Below are 19316 nucleotides of genomic sequence, written 5' to 3'. Positions count from 1 at the left end.
CACACCTCCTATAGCTGTCACTGCTAAAGAATAGGGAGTACAGCAAGATGTTCTGTGTACACCACACAATATAGTTCATGGTTTTTAACCTCCTACTGGATTCGGGTTTGTACGCAGTGAGACAAGAATGTCTTCTCTTATGTTATATGCAATGAAGTTGGCTGAGCATTTTATCAGATGGAATACAGTGATCATGTTTTGTCATTGTTTTTTAAATGAAAAAAAAAAACAGTAAAAGCAAAGTTGATGCATTTGAAAAGCATCAGTTAGTTGCTATGTTCATGCATCCCAGCATTCAGTTTACCCCCTAGTGTAGCTCATTGTTCTGAGTTTTCTAAAAGGTGTTGAGTATCGTGACATATAGTAATTAGCCCCTCAACACTGCCTGCCAGGAGGTGGTGTAATGCACAGGATGAGCTGCGTGATTACTGGCTGCCAGGAGTTAATTATGCGACGCAATCCAACTTTTATCGTTCTACTAATGTGTAACTAGCTTTGTTGTCGGCATGGACTCACGGTGACTCCCTGGGATGAAAACAGTGACTGTCACCTCCATTGGCCCAACTCCAGCCACTGTGTAGTTCAAAGACTACCAAAAGCTGCAGAATGCCTCACATTTAGTGGATGTAAGCAGACTTATAAGGGTGAAATTATATGGTATTTCATCACAGACTGAGGGGCAAGTTATGTTTTCCCTTTGGTAAGTTGTTTTTCGTTTTAATTAAGAATTGACTAAAAAATCTGTTCTTCTTTAAAACATAGCAATGGATTGCTTGAATGGATGGCACAGCCATTTAGCTCAAGTTTACCAGCCTTCTGAGTACAGCATGAAGTCATCAGAGCATGACCTCCTTAGAGGGCTGGACTATCCCAAGAAATTGACTGCCAAAACATAGAGCAGTATGGTATATTCTCCCAGTGGAACCCTAGAGCACCTGCTCAGGTAGACATGTTCTTTTTGGAATAAAACTTGCTTTATAATTTTTGCCTCTTTTCCATAGTTTACTGTGAAAGCTACTTGTCAGCCTATCTGCCCGTTTCCATTTGAGATCTCATAATTGTGGGCAGAACCAACAGGCACCTTCCCTGTTTTGTTCCATCTGCAGTTCATTGTCATTCACTCAAGGTAGTATGAAAAGACCAGCACTCCTAAACAAATGAAAACAAATGTTTTATTTACAGGAAAAAAATCTGTACACTGTGCATACATAAAAATATACAAAATCATAATAGAAAATATAAAAAGTGTTAAAATGTATACAAACACTGCTTAAAAATGTGACTCCTGTAAAATCTTAAGCTTTGTTATTAGAGTACACATTCATTTAAAAAAATCATCATACAAAATAATTCTCAAAGCTATTAAAAAAGTACACAGTCTATATTTGAATAGTTCAATGACTACTTATTATAAGAGTGATGAGATGATATGAATAAATGTAAGGCTTTTACACACAACTCTTATTTCAAGAACAAAACTCTGAATCTGATCACTAAGCCAGAGAGAAGAAATTTGCAGTGTCAAAATTCATTCAATGATGCAGGTACGCCCAGACATGGGCTACTTTAAATTTCAAACAGTTAAATCAGGTAACCTCCTTGTGTGTGAGAGGATAGCTCCCAGAAAATATTCAGATGCTTTCTAATGACAGTCTTATGAATTACCTACTTCAAAAAACAATTTAATTTATTCAATATGCATCAACTTCAGAAAGCATGAAGGGAAAAATAGTAGCTATTTATTTTTGCAGTCAATGCATTTAATATTATTTTCATGGTACATCTCTATCACTGTCCAAATGGCATTTTCCATCCTTAAAAACTGCTGAAGAAGGAGGAAATGAAAAAGAAAAACCCCACTATGGATTGGATTGGTATACATGTGATTTGAACTCCTCTTTAATTCACTCTATCTCTAAAATGACTGTGTTCAGTCTGTGCAACCATTGAATGGTGATACTTGTCTTCATTTAAGAAAAAAACTGTCTTGGTTTTCCTGACTTTGGCAAGAGATTTACAGCAACAAGTTCAGAATTTGGATATTTTCACCAAAGAAAGTGTCCTGACCAAAGACATGCAGTGGTTTAGCTAAGTTTGTACAGAGAGAGCGTAGATTAGAGTGTGTAAATCACCCCTCTCTCTCTCCAAAGGTAGATACTTCTTATATCATGGTAATTTCACTGACTTCACCAGAGTTTCAACAGCACAAAACTCCATAGCAAGGTAAAAAAAGAAGATGTAGTAGTTTAATCCCAGGAATGACTGACTGAGCTGGGAGTTTATGCTCAGGTAACCTTTAGAACTATAAAGGAATGGACCAATTAATATTTTTTTCTAGAAAAAGATTTTGGCTCAAAATGATGCAAAATCTTTCATATTTTTTCCTTGAATAAACAGAAGAATACCTTGATTTAACCATTTAAAGGCTGAATGCATAAAATGATACAGCACCGGAAGTCAGAAAAGCTACAGAATTCACAGTGGAAAAAAGAGCATAATGAAATTCAGCATAAACTCGGCACGTTTCCTTAATCTGCTGCTGTGTTTCTAAGTGCAACTGTTGTCCACAGCACCAGGGCACAGAAATGAGGCTTGATAGCTTTTGAAGGCAACTTACTCCTCCTTGTCAGTAAAACTCCAGAAATTTAAAACCTGCATTATTGCAACAAGTGTGAAGGGAGCTCAGGGGTCCACTAGCAGAGGCATTTGCTTGGCTGATGATGCACCTCAAGAGCCTGGTTTGTGCAAACCTCTCTTGTCTATGGTGCCTTTCCACTCTGTTGGTGTGTGACAGCCACATGGGAGAGCTACGAAGCCATGCCTGTCTCTTTTTCCCCAAAACCCCCACAATCTGGGTGGGGAAAATGCATTTCCTTTCACATTGTCTGCATTTAATGTATGTATCTAAAACCATCACTCTCACACGTTATTATTAAAAGATACATGGTTCAGTGTTACTACACACTCACCACTTTAAATTTACTGAATGTGATTCTTTATAAAGATCCCTCTGCCGTCATGAGAAATGGGGAAATGCCCATAAATGCAAAAATACTTGGTGGGCTTTTATAAAAGCCAGCAATGCCAATGCCACGGAGAGTATAAGCAGTGGTGAGGGGAACACCTCTGCAGGTCTTTTAAGTTCACCCTTTGTTTCTGCTCCTTCCCCTCTTGCAGCAAGTGGAGGTGAGCCCTCACTTAGCAGATCAGGCACGCTTGCACTTGTGCCAAAAACTGAAGAAGGACAAGACAAGGTAAGGGAGTAAATCTCTTTAAGCAGCCACAAGGTGTTTGAGCAGGAAGACCAGTGAAATATCACAGTTGGGAATCCACGCCAGGGATGCCTGGGCATCATGAGTTGGTCTTCCTCCTCTATGAGCAAGCACAGCTCTGTGGCATCTTCTGAGGTGATGGTGCTACAGCACCCACATTTGCACTTGTGGAAGGAGCACTGACTGCCATACAAATCAGGATACAGCAAACAAAATATTTCTGCTGGGAGGGCTTGAATGCACACAGTCCAGTAAATCAAAAATATACAGTTCATTTCACAACATCTCAGACCTGGTTCTGCATAGTTATTTAAATGATGTATTAGGTAGACATGCTTAGCACTTGTTATATGAAACTTTATCATTTGCCTTGTTCTGTACAAGAGCTGTGTTGATTATTCTGACAAATTACTGAGGGAATAATACAACATAATCCTGCTGTGGGTAGTTGAGTAATGCAGTTAGTATTTTTCTTCTCCGTGAAAATCGAAGGTAAAGGTTAGTGGTTGCAGACCAGTCAAAGTGATATGCTTTTTTTTCTTTTCAGAACCTGGAAGTGAGAATTTCCAGCTTATGGAAAAGTAGCATATTCACTAGTCCTAGAAAGCTAATCCTTTACAAACATGTGCTAGCTAACCCAGCATACAGGAAAGACAGACATGTTTGATTGCACTGTTCAAACTTCGTATGTTTTGCAAACAGGGTACTAAACATATGGAAAAATAGATCAGTTCTATGTAGGTTATCTGTTCTCCACAAGATTAAATAACAGTGTTATTAACTTTAAGAATACGAGTTGCCACCATACATAACATTGAAAAGAAATCAGTGTGTCATATATCCAGAGTCTAAGGCTAATATGAGTAAAACCTATTCATTTTGACATGTACCAAAATGATTTACGGACATAACTATCCACACAAGACACAGGTACGTCTTTTAGATCATCTGGACATACTTTCTGTCAACAAAAGGAATCTTAAGAGGACCATAAAGCCCAAATTAAGAGACTACATGAGAAAAGGCGGCTAAATCCTATGTAAGATACGTATTCACTTTTGAGGAAGGAAACTCATCAGACCCAAAAAGCAGAGTGAGAGAAAAAGGATTCTTCGATTATATTTACATTACTATTGAAGAGGAGATAGTCATTAATATTGTATACACTCTTCAATTGCCTTTCTTTTGCTTAAGATAAAACACAAAAATACTTTCCACCACAATCACTCAGCTATTCTTTTCAGTGCCTCTTTGAGCTGTCTGCCTTTCTACCGAATGGACACGAGTACAATATAGCTGTACGTTTGTGTATGTAATGTTCCTGCTAAAGTTACCCTAAGAGAAGGGGTAGAGTTATGTGAAAAAAACCCACAACCCAAAACATTAACCTCCTGCCACTCGGAAAATCTGAAAATCAAGTCTTGCCATGAAAAATAACGCTTTAAATATATTAGTAACCAGGCAGATTTTTAGAAGTGCCTTAGAGAATATTCTCATTGTGTGTTATGAAGGAAAATATCAAACTATCTCCATATGCAATCTGTAGTCAGGGTTTTTGCTGGCATTACAGCTTCTCTGGGGTCTTTCAAATGTTAAATAAAAAATGCTGATACCCTGTTCTTTTGTCAGAAAACTCCCTATATTTTCTTAACAGCAGTAACTTGTGAACAAGTGAGTTTGATTTGGATCCCAGTGAAATACCTAACAAATGATGTCTGTAATCCTGAATGCTATCTTTGCTGCAGAAAGCTGCTTGCTTTCAGTGTGATGTGTGAGTGCTGCCCAGCCTCTCTTGGCGTTCTCTGCATATCCTTTATCTGTGCAGACCAGGGGAAGGCATCATTTCCATCTCACTTACACCCTCTTGATAGGCCTCCCAGGCAGAGTTTTTTCCTGAATAAGCTATGAATATGTTTGTCGCTCTCTAAAGAAATCAGACATTTCTCTTTTCCCTTTGCCCTATGCAGTCAGTGTGAGCACGGGGGTCTGGCATTGAAAATACATCCAGTAGTTTAACTGGTTTAGCTGTGTGTACAGCCATCTCCATCTGCACTGACTTCATAGCTACCGTAAGGCCCCCTGTGCAGCTGGAAGTATGTAACTGAGTCTGCGTATGAACGGGAATTGAAGTCTAGTCACTGACTGCACAGCTTGAAGTAGCGATTATTTCATTCTTGGAGAGTGTGAAAATCCCATGGAGCCATGAGAAATGCTGCATTGTTCAACTGGCCGCTCTGTACACAAACAATAGAGGCTGTTTCACAATGCCAGGTTTAACAGTTAAATAAGTTCATTAAAAAAATGTTACAGTCTAGCATATGTGGCATAAGAGACCACCGACAAATTCTGACAGTCACACCCACAATAATACATTATATTTCTGCCTAAGTATGTCTTTTGCACCTTTCATGAGCTAAGCCTTTTTGTTTTCTTTAACTATTTGCAAAGCAGTAATAAATACTCAGGCTCAGAAAAGAAGTATTTCTCATGCCTGCTACTTAATTACAATTTATAGACTCAAGACTAGATTGGTCTAAGATACATTTTTCAAGTATTCTCTTCTTGTTTATAGTACGACAGTAGTACCTTATTGCACATTGTTTTTGAAGGACTCTCTTCTACAAGTGTGGGAAATCATTTCGTTCAGGGCACTTGACAGCTTTGAACCCAGGCAAAATGACTTTCCCCTTCCGATACAGATCATCCTGCAAACCTTTGTTCATCCTCTGCACCAACAGCTTCTCGTAGAGCAGTGGGTGGTAGGCCCCTAAGGTACAAGCTGCATCGTAGTAGAGTTCATGGTAGTGGCATAGGTCGGTCTGTCGGACTGAAGGGATGTATTCGTACACGTGCACTTCGTTACACATGGACATCATGATGAGGATACCTGGAGCAGAAAATGAAAACAAAAGTGACCCCAGATTTCACCTTTTTTCCCAGAAATTTTCCTGCAGTCACCCAACCTGGTTTTCTTTCCTGCTTTCCTTTGCTGTTGCACACCTTAAGTATGACTTCTGTAAAATCATTAAGTGAAGTAATAGTTTTGTTTATTAGAGCAGCTTTCGCTTGTTCCTGATACGTAAAGATTGCAATCCCTCTAGAGTCAACAGGGCAGGACAACAATCACAAGGAAAGAGTAAAAAGCCTACAAAGGGCTTGCATACCACCATCAGCCTCGAGCGAGAAGACTGCTCTCCCACCTCCTCCCATTTATCCTATACTATCCACAAAACATCCCACACAAGAATCAAGGACTTCATGCAGCAACATGCTAATTTTTTTGAGTCAACTGATCATTCTTTGTTGTTTTCTTGTATATTATCAATCTCTGAAGCTATTTAGCAAGACAGACCAGGTCTTTACATTTACTTGCAGAATACAGAACACACACATACACACAAAGCAGTTGTCTGGTGTTTTTAAGGAGCGCTTCTTCATACTTCTACTACTTCCACAGTTAAACTCTGACCTGCCACATACAGGAGATCTAAAAAAATTCCAAGTACGCCCATTCTATCTTCCTCTGTGATTTTGAATACTGCGTCTTGCCAATATATGCATACATACTAATCTTCAAGGCTATGAAGAATCTGACTAATTTCCCTTTCCTTTTTTGTACACCATGGCAAGGGGAAACAAGAATAGGAAATGGGCCAGTATCACCCATGTTTCTTCCTTTGACAGCTTTTGGATGGTTCATTCAAATCATTGGCAGTATTAGGGTAGCAATGTACTCCTTGAAGTATCTTCACCTTATTACAGTGTTGATCTTTCTTAGTCTGGAATTGAACCAATTCCACTTTTTCCATCCACTTGCTTCTCTCTAGACAGGAAGACATGACCAAGAAGGCAGCCTAAATACACGCAGAAGAAACATATAAAGAAACATCAGCCATGTAGTGGTGGCACAGAAGCCCACAGCTTCTGGCAATTTTGTGAAAAGTCTCATGGAGAGAGGCAGATGAAAGTGAATTCCTTCTTAGAGCAGTGCTGTCATGAGGAAGAGCCCCTGACCACCTCCTGCTCAGCAAGGAGGAATCCACAAAATGCCAACGCATTTTTTTCCTGCCACTTGTCAAAGGCAGACTATCATCAGCACTGTCAATAGTGGCTAAGAAAAGCCATATGGAAAATAAATTCCTGTTTAAAGCCAGGCAAAGGTTTGCTTTGACCTTAGGTCCAGTCCTAAGATGCTGTCACTCTCCTTATCCCATGCTGAAGATCAAAACTAGACCAGGACAGATTCAGGAAGAAGACAGGTGGGCTCATGCAAACTTTGTTTTCCTACAGCACAATTATAAATGTGTACTAACAGAAGGTCTTTATAGGTTTGAAATGAGAGAAATCTTACTGTTGCAGCTGCAGATTTTCAGAGGGACTAATATCAGATATTGATCAACAGCACTGTCTAAACTGCAATACTTTCATATCAATCACAGCTTCTGGAAGTCTCTTCTGTTTCATATAGCCACATGAAAGGAAAACAATGAAGTAAGCCTTGGACACCATTTTTTTTTTAAAGATTTCACTTAAAAAACTAAAAATACATAGAAAATTTATTGAAGCACTTGTTGCACTACCGGTATCCTTAACCATTGAGTATGACTGTCAACTCTCAGAGGAGACAGCTGTATAATTCTTCTCACTTTGCACTTACAAATGAGAACTGATCTAATTGTTCTTTTTTTCTGTACAACAGCTTTGGAATCATAAAGCATCAAAGGTGTTTTGGGTAGCTCTCACAAGTGAAATGAATTAACATAAAAAATTATTTTGGTTCGTTAATTAAGCAAAGCTGTTTTCTGAAGTTTAGTTTGCAGTTTGGGAACATGGAGATTTCAATGGCTTGCTAATGAAAAGAACCTTATGTTCTCCCTGCTGTGTATCATCAGATTATCAAAATGATTTTTTCCTTGCCTGATGTGTGAAGTAACTGAAAACCAATTACCTCTGTGATTAAATCTTCTTTTATCATAAATGAAAGATTCTGAAAATGTTTTAGATTGTTCTACAGCTTTACAGTCTACAGAGTCTATGGTCTTAGAAAAGCTAAGCACATCAATTTCAAAGGAAAAGTCCACAGATTTAAGTGAACTTTAGTCTTAAGCAGCAAGAAACATGGATTCACAGGGAAAAAATATTTAATCCCTATTTGAGCAAAAAGTACGAGCTTAATAAATCATGTTTCCTTGCCTCCAAGCTGTTATAGAGACGCTCTGAATTGTAGCCTGCCTAGCAACTATGTCTAGAATTGTTTGTTGTTTCAGTTTTACAAATGCTTTCGTCAGCTTTTCCACTGCCAACCTCCTCCCTCCACTGATGGAGAGCCCACCTGCCACTCCAAGGTAACCGTTATCCAGCTAAATCAGAGGATGGACGGTAGAAACGCATGCAATAACAAACCACATCCAGAAACAGACAATAAAATGACTTCTCTCCTGAACCCAGAGACAAGCCTGGAGCCAGTTTCAAGAGCTGTACCACCAATGTCTTAGGAAGATTTGCTCTGATGGAAAGTACAAGCCTTAACCAGAGTGTGTTTCATTTCACTGCCACATTACCCAGCTAACCTTAAAATTAATAAAGGAAGTTGCTTTTTGTGGGACAGAAAAACTGTCAAGAACAAAATTTGGGACTCTCTTATAATTTCCTTAATAACAGTAAAGATGGCCACGTCACTGCAAGTATGGTTCAATAATGACAAAATTTTAAGCAATATCATTGACTTCCCTGTAAATTAGTTAATGGAGCACTTAGAAGTGGTAGTTTTATTTCTCTGTGATCTGTGGATCAATGTCCTCCAGAATCAATCTAAAAGGCATGCTGGGCTATCCAGTTTAGCTCCTTGCCTTACCTGCCTTGTTCCATCCAGTCCATGTCTTGGAATTTCAGATTAGGCTGCTCATAAATAACTGTAATTTCTGATGGTCCACTCAAGTTTTTGCTCATGCTGGACAATGATGTTTTGAAGGAGGAAAGACTCGACAGGCTAGTTTCTGACTGGCAACAGCTAATTTACAGCACATCTTTGCATTGAAGTCTGGGGTCAACAAACTGAAAGATGAGCTGAGACAATGAGTAGAGATTACCACAAACGGAGGTGTCCCTGGGCAACAGAGGCTTATCTCTCCTGGTGGAAATGGGAGCGCTCCTGAGACTTCCAGATTTACTGCAGATTTCAGACACCCAAACCGTACTTTGGGGAAAAACCGTGGTCAGTGCCAGACTTTTTCTCCTTTATCACCTCTAACACCACAGACCCCTAGCCAAAGAGACCAATGGTATGGTACAACCAGTGCTCCCATCCCAACCACATTTGGGCAAGATTCCAGGGCATGCAGGATTACACACTCAATCTACATGAACTCAAGGAGGTAGGTCCCTCCATTTAGCTGTCACAGCCCCCAAATTCTCCCTTGGAATGATCTGCTCCTGCTGTTCCGTTCAGAAACAGAAGGTAGCATTGCACCACATTAAAAAAGGAGGGGGGCAAAAAAAAAAAAAAGCCTTTTTTGGAAAAGAAGCTGTTTTCTTTCTATGAATACAATCCTCATTAAGATAAGAGAATAAATGGGTTCATTTCTATCCCATGCCTTAGAGGATGTGAACCCCCCTCCACAGGGGACAACTCTAGTGCTGTAGAGTTAATACAATCTAAGTTTACAAAAAACCATTGATCTACCATTTTTAAGAGTATCAGCAGTTTATAGACCACAAGGACATTTACACCAGTCCACATACTAGGATATATTCACTTTTTATTATATTTACTTTCTAATGCCATGTCAGTCTTGTTTTCCTGAAGTCCCTAAAACAGGGCTGCCAACAGAGCTCCCTGGGCTACGGGTCTCACGTTCCAGCCCATGTATTTAGTACCACTCCAATTCAGTTTCTCTCTTTGCTTGGTGTTAACAACATCGCCTTGAGTTACTGACATCTGTATCCAACAGGTGTAAGTGTGCCAAGCTGTCTACGTTTTCATCTACCTCAACTCACTTTCTCCATCTTCCATTCTGTCCCCCAGTTACCTTCAGTGATCTTACAACTTTTTTGAAATCACTAAAAGGTTCTTGGCACTTACACGATCCCCAAAATATTTTTTACATTGCATCCAAAATTAAAGTTTGAATGCAACCTCAAAGACAAAGAAAAGGTATGCACCTGACTGCTTACTGACTTGATCTTGCTTCTGTTAACTTGTTTTGCTTGCCAGTCTACTCTGAGAAGTCCCACATTGCTTCCCATTTGTTATCTTCACACATCTCTTTCTGTACTGTTGCTTTCTGTTCTGTGGCTGAATCGCGTTGCATTTCCTCCCACACCTATTGATCTGTAGTTTCCAAGTGCCCCTTGTTTACTTCCTTTCCCTGTATTGCCCGCCTATCTACTTACTTCTTTTATCCATGTACTTTTCACATCACTTTTTACATAAGTACCATCTGCAAGTTTGTTTCAATATCAGCACTCCTCCATGATTATCAGTATGAATGAAAACCACATTGTTTGACAGCCTGTAGTGTGTAGAATTTCCATATGATATACTTCAGTATTTGTCTTAGCTCACAGTCATTTTAACTCAATGCACAGTTACTACATATAAACAGCACAGACTGGCTTACACACGACCTAAGGAGACATTGATGAGCATGATGAGACAGTCGTTCTCCCAACAATTTATAGTCTGGACAGAAGTAATCTCACTGAGATGTTCATGCCCATTTCTGACCTAGCTGGTCTAAAGCACTCTTTATAGACAATGCAGGAGACTGGCATTTTTAGGGCACAATTCATCTGACTCTATTTCAGATGTTTACTTTAGGATGGGAAGAATTGTTCCCTGTAAGCATTGTTACTCTCCAGTGACTCAGCAGAAATTGAAAATAAAGAGTCTGTCTCTTGCTATCAAGCACCTTCTCCTCCACTCTCCTAGGTCAGAAGCTGTTGGAGCTTTATGAAAAATAATGTAATTGGCTTTTCCAGAGGCACAGTGAGAAGCAATGAAAACAAGGTGTGATTCATCTGGTCAAATGTGCCCGCTGGTACAGTTACCCACACCTGAGATAGGTATCACAGGTATCACAGGCTCCTTTGCTGTCAGTAGAAGAAAGTGGGCACTTTTAGGAAGCAGGGCATGTCTACTCATCCTAGAGTAGACATGGATCATACAAGTCATGCCCCAGAAGTTCCTGTTTCTTTCTGTTGACTGTAGGGGAAGCCTGAGCAGCAGCAGGGATACGTATATGGCATGAGTTCTGCCTGCTCTCCCAGTACAGAATGAAACTTTCACATGTAGAGGGGAACATAGGTCTCACAGACATATTTAAGAGGTTCCTGTTTTTTTCTTTAATAAGTCTGAGGCTGACTAACACAAATATAGACCTCCACCAGAGACATCTAAATGCTGGTGGCATGAGTCCTGCTCTCCAACTGACCTAGCCATGGACCATAACCAGAAGCCAATTTTATGTGCAAGGATTAAGCTGAGAGGAGATGGCCTTTTTTACACTCATAAGGATTAAGGTATAGGAACAGGAGCGAAAGCAAAAAATTACAAAGTATTTAGGGAAGATCAGACAACACACACTACTTAAGAAAATGTAAAACCTGAAAGGGAAAGTCTATAGGCTATCTATAGCATGCAAACATCAAAAAAGGGGGAAGTATTCCTCAGAATGAATGCCAAGAGAAGTCCCTGGGGCACAACACAAAGTCTGCTTTTCATCAGTGGGCCCTAAAAAAGCTCAGTAAAAACTAGATTAACTAGATTAATTTGATTAATCTAGTAGTAGCAGTATTACTGTCATGCCTAAGGGATTTGGTCAAGAACCTGTTAAGCTACAGGACAAACCAGCAGAAATATTGACAGTCTGACCGATGATGTTGCCATGAGATCTGTGGAGGGATCTGGAGGGAACTGTGTGTGCTCACTCAGAGCAAGTCCCCTCAGAGCAAGGACAACTTTGATGTTAGATCAGGTAGCTTGGGGTCACGTCCAGCCCAGTACTATCTCCAAAGATGGAAATGAAGCTGTTGAATCTTTTTGGAAGTTTACTGAAGCAAGCAAAAATAATATTGTAGGCATGAATCTGAAACCAGCAAGCAGGTGCAAAAATGACCATCAGACCTGGTTGCTTCCAGATCGGATGCTTTAGTTTTAAAACTTTTAGATCTTAAATATCCAATCTAAATTTTGTAGTAAGGAAAAAGTCAGGGCATCTGGCATGATTTTAGCTTTGGCAAATATGACTAGTGCAACCATACATCCAAAATCACAACTGAAGATACTTCTACATAGGGTACTCTAATCTAATTCTAACACCCTTGCTGGATTTTCAGAAGTCCCATTTGGATTACAACTGTGAAAATGGAAAAATGCAAAATAATTCTGCCTGTGCAGAGAAAAGATCTTTTATAGTAGATCATTCAAAGTTGTGCTTTACGAATGTTTTATAGTTGAATAGCAATGTTCTCGAATACCACACTGGACAAACAAAAAGGACTGTAAGCACAGAATATTGTTTTAAAAATATTTTAAAATCTATTATTCCAAAGAAATTATGTAGCTGTCAGAGAAACAGTCAAACTCCATGTTTGCTATAACAGTACAATATTAGATGCTAAGAAAGTAATACATATTTCAAAATATTATATATTAGTATTTCAAAATCCTTCGAAATATGTGAGGTTTTTTCTCCATATTTCGCAGATATCTGTGGTGTCAGGAGGTGTTGGGTATGGTTTCAACTCAGTCCAATTGACACAAATAAACTCCTGAGCTTTTACAATCTGCACTGAAAACATTTAAACCAGAATTAAATTAAGATTAAATTCCCTGCATGGATGGTTTATACAAATGAACATATACTATGGTTTCTAATCAAAAGGAGAAAATGTTTTTCAATTTGTTCTTGGCAATTTTAATGACTCAAGAGGTTTCTGAATTTCCAACATGCATCTTTTGTATGGTACAATTAGGCTTTGTGGTTAGCACACTCATTTAAAAAGAATGCCCTCTAGTTCACAAGTAAATAAAATATAGTTTAATATACCTGAATACAACAGATGCCCTATGAAAGCATCTAGAATAAGTGTAATTCAAACACTCAGCAAGAATTCAGTGTCATTTTAACAAAATGCAAGAGATGCTGAAAACATTTAAATACACATAATCTGATTGTTATACCCATAATGTGTCTCATTTCACACACACCACAAATTTCATTACAGAAAACCATTTAACTAGACTCACTAGTAAGTTTACGTTTGAGAATCTGTGCACCTGAAAGCACTACAAATAAACATGAAGCATTTAGAACATATAGCTTTATATATCTTAGTCTACTTCTATAGTCTCTGTTGATTGGATTTCAGGTATCACAGGAAAACCTGTCACTCCTAGAAACTGGGCCAAATGTGCCTCAGTTATTCTTTGGAACATATAGTAAAAGGAGCTCTGGCTTTTTAAAATGCTGTGCTTCTTAAAAAGGGTTCTTTTATCTCTGTTTAGCTCACGAACTACAAAAAATACTAACCACAAGAAAACCAAATATTTATTAAGGAATTCAATTGTCACCAAATGTCCCTCTGCCTAAGCTTAATAAATTGTGCAATACTTGTCATCTTTGATGTATAGATACTTGCATTACATAGTAGACCTAGAAAATGACACACTTATCACTGCTAATGCTGAATGCAAAAAGCCATACATTAATAACATTAATGTATTCTGTAATACCAGTGAAGACTGGAAAGTGCTGACCGGTAATATCATATAGTTTTCAATGTATTATTCCAATTTGGATGATACTCTAGAATAGTAAAGAGTTTTTTATGTAATTTGGGGTGCTGTAAGAGGAGAGTTTGCTCTTTTGTCTCTGTATTTCAGGAAGTATGAGATGCTTATATTTCAGAGGGCTTTTTTATTAGAATAAGAAGAATTTAAAGCTTACGTGTTTGCATCTATTAGTTATTTGTGCAATAATACTTGAACAAAACTGAGCTGGAAAGAGTAAGCACTATTCTTTTCCTTCACCAACTGCTGGCAAACAGCTGAGTAAGTAACAGTAATAAAGGCAACTCTCAATATGTCAAATTGTTTCTTTCAGTTCATGCAAGTGTATTTTTTCTAAGCAGAGCTGGAGATCAGCTGCATTCTGCTATTCAACGTGATCTCTGAAGCCATTTTAAATTTAAGTTCTTAGTCACACAATGATCTGCTAATGTTGCAGTGTAATGATAGTCTTGCTTGTACTATTGTCTCAATGCATGCAAATGAAAATTACAATAATGTTATCAACTATTAATGATGCATAACTGTTAAATCTCTAATGTCAACTGTAAAGCCTCAAATGAGCCTTTCTGTCTCCCAACAATAAAGTAATCTGGGCTTAGTTATCATTTTGTGTTCAGTGGCTCATATATTACACTAAAAGCTACAACACATAGCAAAAACTACCACCCACCGAGACAACCTAAAATGTAAAAATCTACACAGACCATGTTTTGATTCGTGAGTACAAAAAAAATAATAGCACAGTCAGAGCTTTCAACTAGCTTTTTAAAAAGACAAAAGCTGATGGGTATGTACAGGTATATAAATTTCATATAAAATCATCTCTGAAGAGGTAAGCTAGAAAAATGTACCGATGAACTAGGATAAGTAGGAATTCATAGAAAATCCAGTTAGTAAACCACAGACAGGAGCAAAATCTTCATAGAAAAGCCTGGACATAATCTAGACATTATTAAAAAGCCCCACAAACGTTCTGAATGCTAATGTACCATTCCATCCAATGCACCCAGAATGCTACTCTTGAGAAACTCAAGGAAGTAGTTTTTGTCTTCAGATGACAAAATATAAGGTCAGAAGTACATTGTTTAGATAGGCTACCAAGGAAGGTATAGGAACAGTTTCCTTACAGCAGAATAGTTAAAATAGAGACTGACGATTAATACACCATCAGCCTCAATTAAAAACTGAGACTTTATATGTTCAGAAAGAGGGGAGGAAGACTGAGTTCATATTTCACAATGAAAAATGTATTAATAGGAAGAGAAGAGGTAACACTTATTTCTGATGACAAAAGATAGGACGAATCCTTCCCTAATAACAGTGACTGTTAATTTAGGACTTGGTAGTGGAACCCTAATCTGAGATTTGGTGGTTGGATGCTTACATTTCTTCTGAGAAACATGGAGTAGATCAAAGTCCAAGACGAGATGTAAACATATCAATACCCATTTAGCAAACCCAATTTTTAGCAAAATGCGAACAATCAAATTTAATTGCAAAAAGCCACCATGGTAACTGCCTAATGCTACTGCAAGATAGTGAGAATAGCGTGCAGAGTTTTGTCTAAAAGCATGAAGGTGGCAGCTGCAAAAATGATGCAAAAATATGCAAGAAAGGGTTCTCAAAGCTCATCTAAGGATTAAATTAGGGAGACAAAGAGTAAATAATTTATAATGAGGAGTGACATTAGCTAAGCTATGACATGCCACATAAGGCAAAGTTACAAGCCAGGGCAAGTCCACATTGGTGTCTCAGAACACAAGTCAAAAAAGACTCACAGATAATCATAAAAGTTTTGTTTTACCCTGGTGAACCTTTTCCACAAAAAAAAAAAACAACCCTCCAAAACAGTCTCTATGTTTTCTTGGTCATTATTCATAGCTTTTCAGCCAGAAAATCCCATACTGAAGAGTGACTTGTCTGTGTCAAGTTAATTCTTCCTAGACATGGTATACCCCCAGAAGTAACACCTAACAAACGGGCTGCAATCTGACAGGCAATGAGCTCAGCCTACTTTCAGTGATGTCCTGAACTTACATCTGTCACTAGGTTGGGCAGAAAACAATATTAGAGTAATAACAAATTTAGTGGAAAAGACTGCCGTCAGATGTCAGTCTGTATGTGGTGTTGTTAAGGTGCAGCCTGGCACTGCTGATGGCTGGGCTGCCACGCTGCTTAGAAGAAAACCAATGCCAGGAACATCTACAGGTTAGAACCCGATGGAGAGAAACGAAGGAACTCTGTTCTTGGAGGAAGCTGATCTGCATTGGGTAGTATGCATCTTGCCTGGTTTTAGACCTCTGTAGTCTGTGTGTGTGCTACCATTTCAGAAGTGGCTGGAAGCACTGACATATTTAAAAGGTTTAAAACCGTATGTGAATGTACACAAAATGCAGTATTACTAAAGCATTCAAGACTTGTGCCTTATTTTGTACGTAACCTGTAGAGCACCACCAATCCTGCTGCACACCACATTTCTCTCCCCATCCTCCCCTCTCCCCTCCTCTACACCTGGGGCGTGTGCTGTGCTTCCCTTACCCCAGCCACCAGCCGTCACAGTGCTATTGCCTCTCCTCAGCAACACACTGGTGTAGAGCTGATGTACGTAGGGTTTTGGGGAGCCAAGGGCTCCAGGAGGGAGTTATGCTGAGATAGGGCACCCCATACACCAAAGGAAGTGCAAAAAATTTTCTTCTCCCTAGCTCCCACGCAGTGGAGAAAAGGTCCTACCTTGTCTCAATCTCTTGCTCCCCTAAATCACAGCATGTGAGAGACTACCTCTTCCCCACTGGCCCCTTTTCCAATAGACTTAATAAAATTGTGACTTAAGTACTTTAATACAGCTATGAACAATGTTAAAAGATTCCCCTTACATCAATCACTGCTGAAGGATGCTGACTCACTGCTGTAGAAGAACACCATGAGAACACATTCTACCAAGCATCTTCCCTTTGGGAAGTCTCAGTTTCTTACAAATATTGTTAAGAAGCAGAAATAGACACAATTGTCAAGTGAAAAATGTAATTACTGAAGAAACAGTAGAACACACCTGAAAGGAAATAGTCTGATGTTTCCATGTTTTAATTTATACATTTGTCCAGTTCTGTAAACTGGGACTACAGAGGGTTAAAAAGCTTGAAACAAAAGTGCTTCACTTGACCCAGAACCTTTTTTTTTTTTTTTAATCTTTTCCATATTACTGGCAGCAACAGCAATTTGATGAACTGCTGCTCTTCCTCCACAAGTAACTGCAGCTCACAGAGGGCTGCCTGACTTTCTGCCGGTGTAAATACGGACAAACCAGATCCTTGAGCAGATTCTGTATTTGTTCTAATTGCAAAGCATTGCACACAGACTTACAATAAGTTATTCTAATAAAGTGATTAGGATCACTATGGCCCATGCTACAAAGAGCTTAGATTCAGAGATACAGGTCCCTCTGCCTGTGAAAATTCCCACCTTCTGTTTAACATCAGCCTATCTTCCTTCATACAGCTGTTCTGAGCACAATTGTATTAACAGTGTGGCCATTTAATAAACCATTTTCTTCTATCTTCTTGAAATTGAGACACTCGCATTTTATGATGGCCAACACTTACCCATTCTTTCTGTTAATTTTATAGGAAATAGTCTGCTAGATTTTATAAGAATCAGGTAGAAGCTCAATATTCAGGATACGCCTTTCACACAGGTGCACTCAGTTGTGTCTGCCAGCTTCAGTTCCAACTGAATTATTTGCTGCATGAGTTGTTGAGAGATACCTGATCTGAAGACCAACATGACTTTTCAGATTTCTGCCAAGCTGCATTATATTTTTTATGCTTTATCTTGCCCTTTATGTCCACATTTGACAATACGCAGTTGCTGTTTCTGTGCTCTCTCCCGGTCTATATTATGTCATGCACAGACATCCATTCAATAAGGTTACTAAAATAGGAAGCCTTTCCCTAATAAAGTATTTAAAATTCATCTATCAGAACAGTAGCTAATTATCAAATGAGGTGGATACAACTCCCAATAAGCTTGTCTTACTGCTTTGTTTTCCTTAAAGCTAATAATAGCATTACCAAAATGTCTAAGCATATCCTTTGGAAAAGAACAATATAAATAAAATTCCCAGTAGAGGAGAAGGAGGCAAATTTGCATCTGTACACACAGAGTGTATTTATTCTTAATGTTTTTGCTTGTTTAATGATCGATATTTTCAAAGCTTTCTCTGCTTGAAGGATATTTTTTGCCAGGAACATTTAGATTTGGGGCTGAAGATTACTGTTCTATTCTTATAGTGAAATTAAACTCCATTTCTTCAAAGAAAGCTTTGGAAGTGTTTCTTATATATGGTGGAAGTATAGATTGGCAGCACAATGATGATCTTCACTATTCTTATGATCAGCAGCTGTTAACCTATTTTTATCAACAACTTCATTACTCCAAGAAATGCTTTTGCAAAATGTGAATGCAGCTGGTGAGATCATTCCAGATGAGCAGTCTTCTCCTTATGAATTTTTACAAGCAGGTTCCAAAAATCTCACTTCAAGAAGTAACCAACTGCCAAGTCATCCTCCTCCAACACACAAGGCCTTCCTCTTCTTTCCACTCATGCTCCAGGTAAGCAGAAATCACTCAGGTCATAGACAGGCATCTCCCAGACAGCTTTATGTTATCCCTCTGAGAGCTTCAGCACCCTCCCTAAGGCCTTTGGTGGGCTCCACAATATCCTGGGATGCCACTACTATATACAAAGCCCACGATAAGTGCTTAGAACTGGTTTGCCCATGTCAGATGCAATCTCATAGAAAGAGTATCTTCTGCTGCTGCTGACTGCAGCAAATACATAGACCAATACCACCATGTCAAGGAGGAAAGGATGGAGTTTCCAAAGTGGAAGACAGTATTTGGAGCTCTAATGCCCTCTGAGTCTCAGAAGCATGAGCAAGGAAGACCCTGACTCAGCCTTGCCACTCTGACTACTTGCATCCTTTAGCCATTCACCATCAGGACCTGCTATGCATCAGATAAGTCATTATGCTGTACGAACCGTGAGCACAGTGCCAAATTATCCTGCAAGAAATACTAAGGAAGGCCCCCCAAAAATACAGTGAAACTGTATTCCTTCAAGTCTAAGAAGAAAAGGGATGCTTTGGGCACTTTCAGACTGGGCACTGGAAGCCGTGACAGGGCATGGGAAATCCCTTTCCTTGGGGACACAGCTTGGCCTGTCAGTGATTTCATCTGCTCTGTATGATCTGCCA

General features: G+C 39.0%; 2 protein-coding genes across 2 annotated transcripts in view; one reads left to right on the top strand and one right to left on the bottom strand.

The window, feature by feature from the left end:
* Positions 1-8767, top strand: part of LOC104346918 (pinopsin) — a 92542-nt gene extending 83775 nt beyond the window's left edge. The window contains exon 4 of the mRNA XM_086482130.1: positions 8540-8767. Coding sequence (XP_086338256.1) covers positions 8540-8767 — 228 coding nt within the window. The remainder of the gene's footprint in view (positions 1-8539) is intronic.
* The window catches only part of ST6GAL2 (ST6 beta-galactoside alpha-2,6-sialyltransferase 2), a 51101-nt gene continuing 37675 nt past the window's right edge, over positions 5891-19316 (bottom strand). The window contains exon 9 of the mRNA XM_086482129.1: positions 5891-6159. Within this exon, the coding sequence (XP_086338255.1) occupies positions 5891-6159 (269 nt within the window). The remainder of the gene's footprint in view (positions 6160-19316) is intronic.

Source organism: Leptosomus discolor, chromosome 1 (assembly GCF_034619465.1).
Source record: "Leptosomus discolor isolate bLepDis1 chromosome 1, bLepDis1.hap2, whole genome shotgun sequence".
Lineage (NCBI taxonomy): Eukaryota > Metazoa > Chordata > Aves > Leptosomiformes > Leptosomidae > Leptosomus > Leptosomus discolor.
This window is presented reverse-complemented; position numbering and strand designations above follow the sequence as displayed.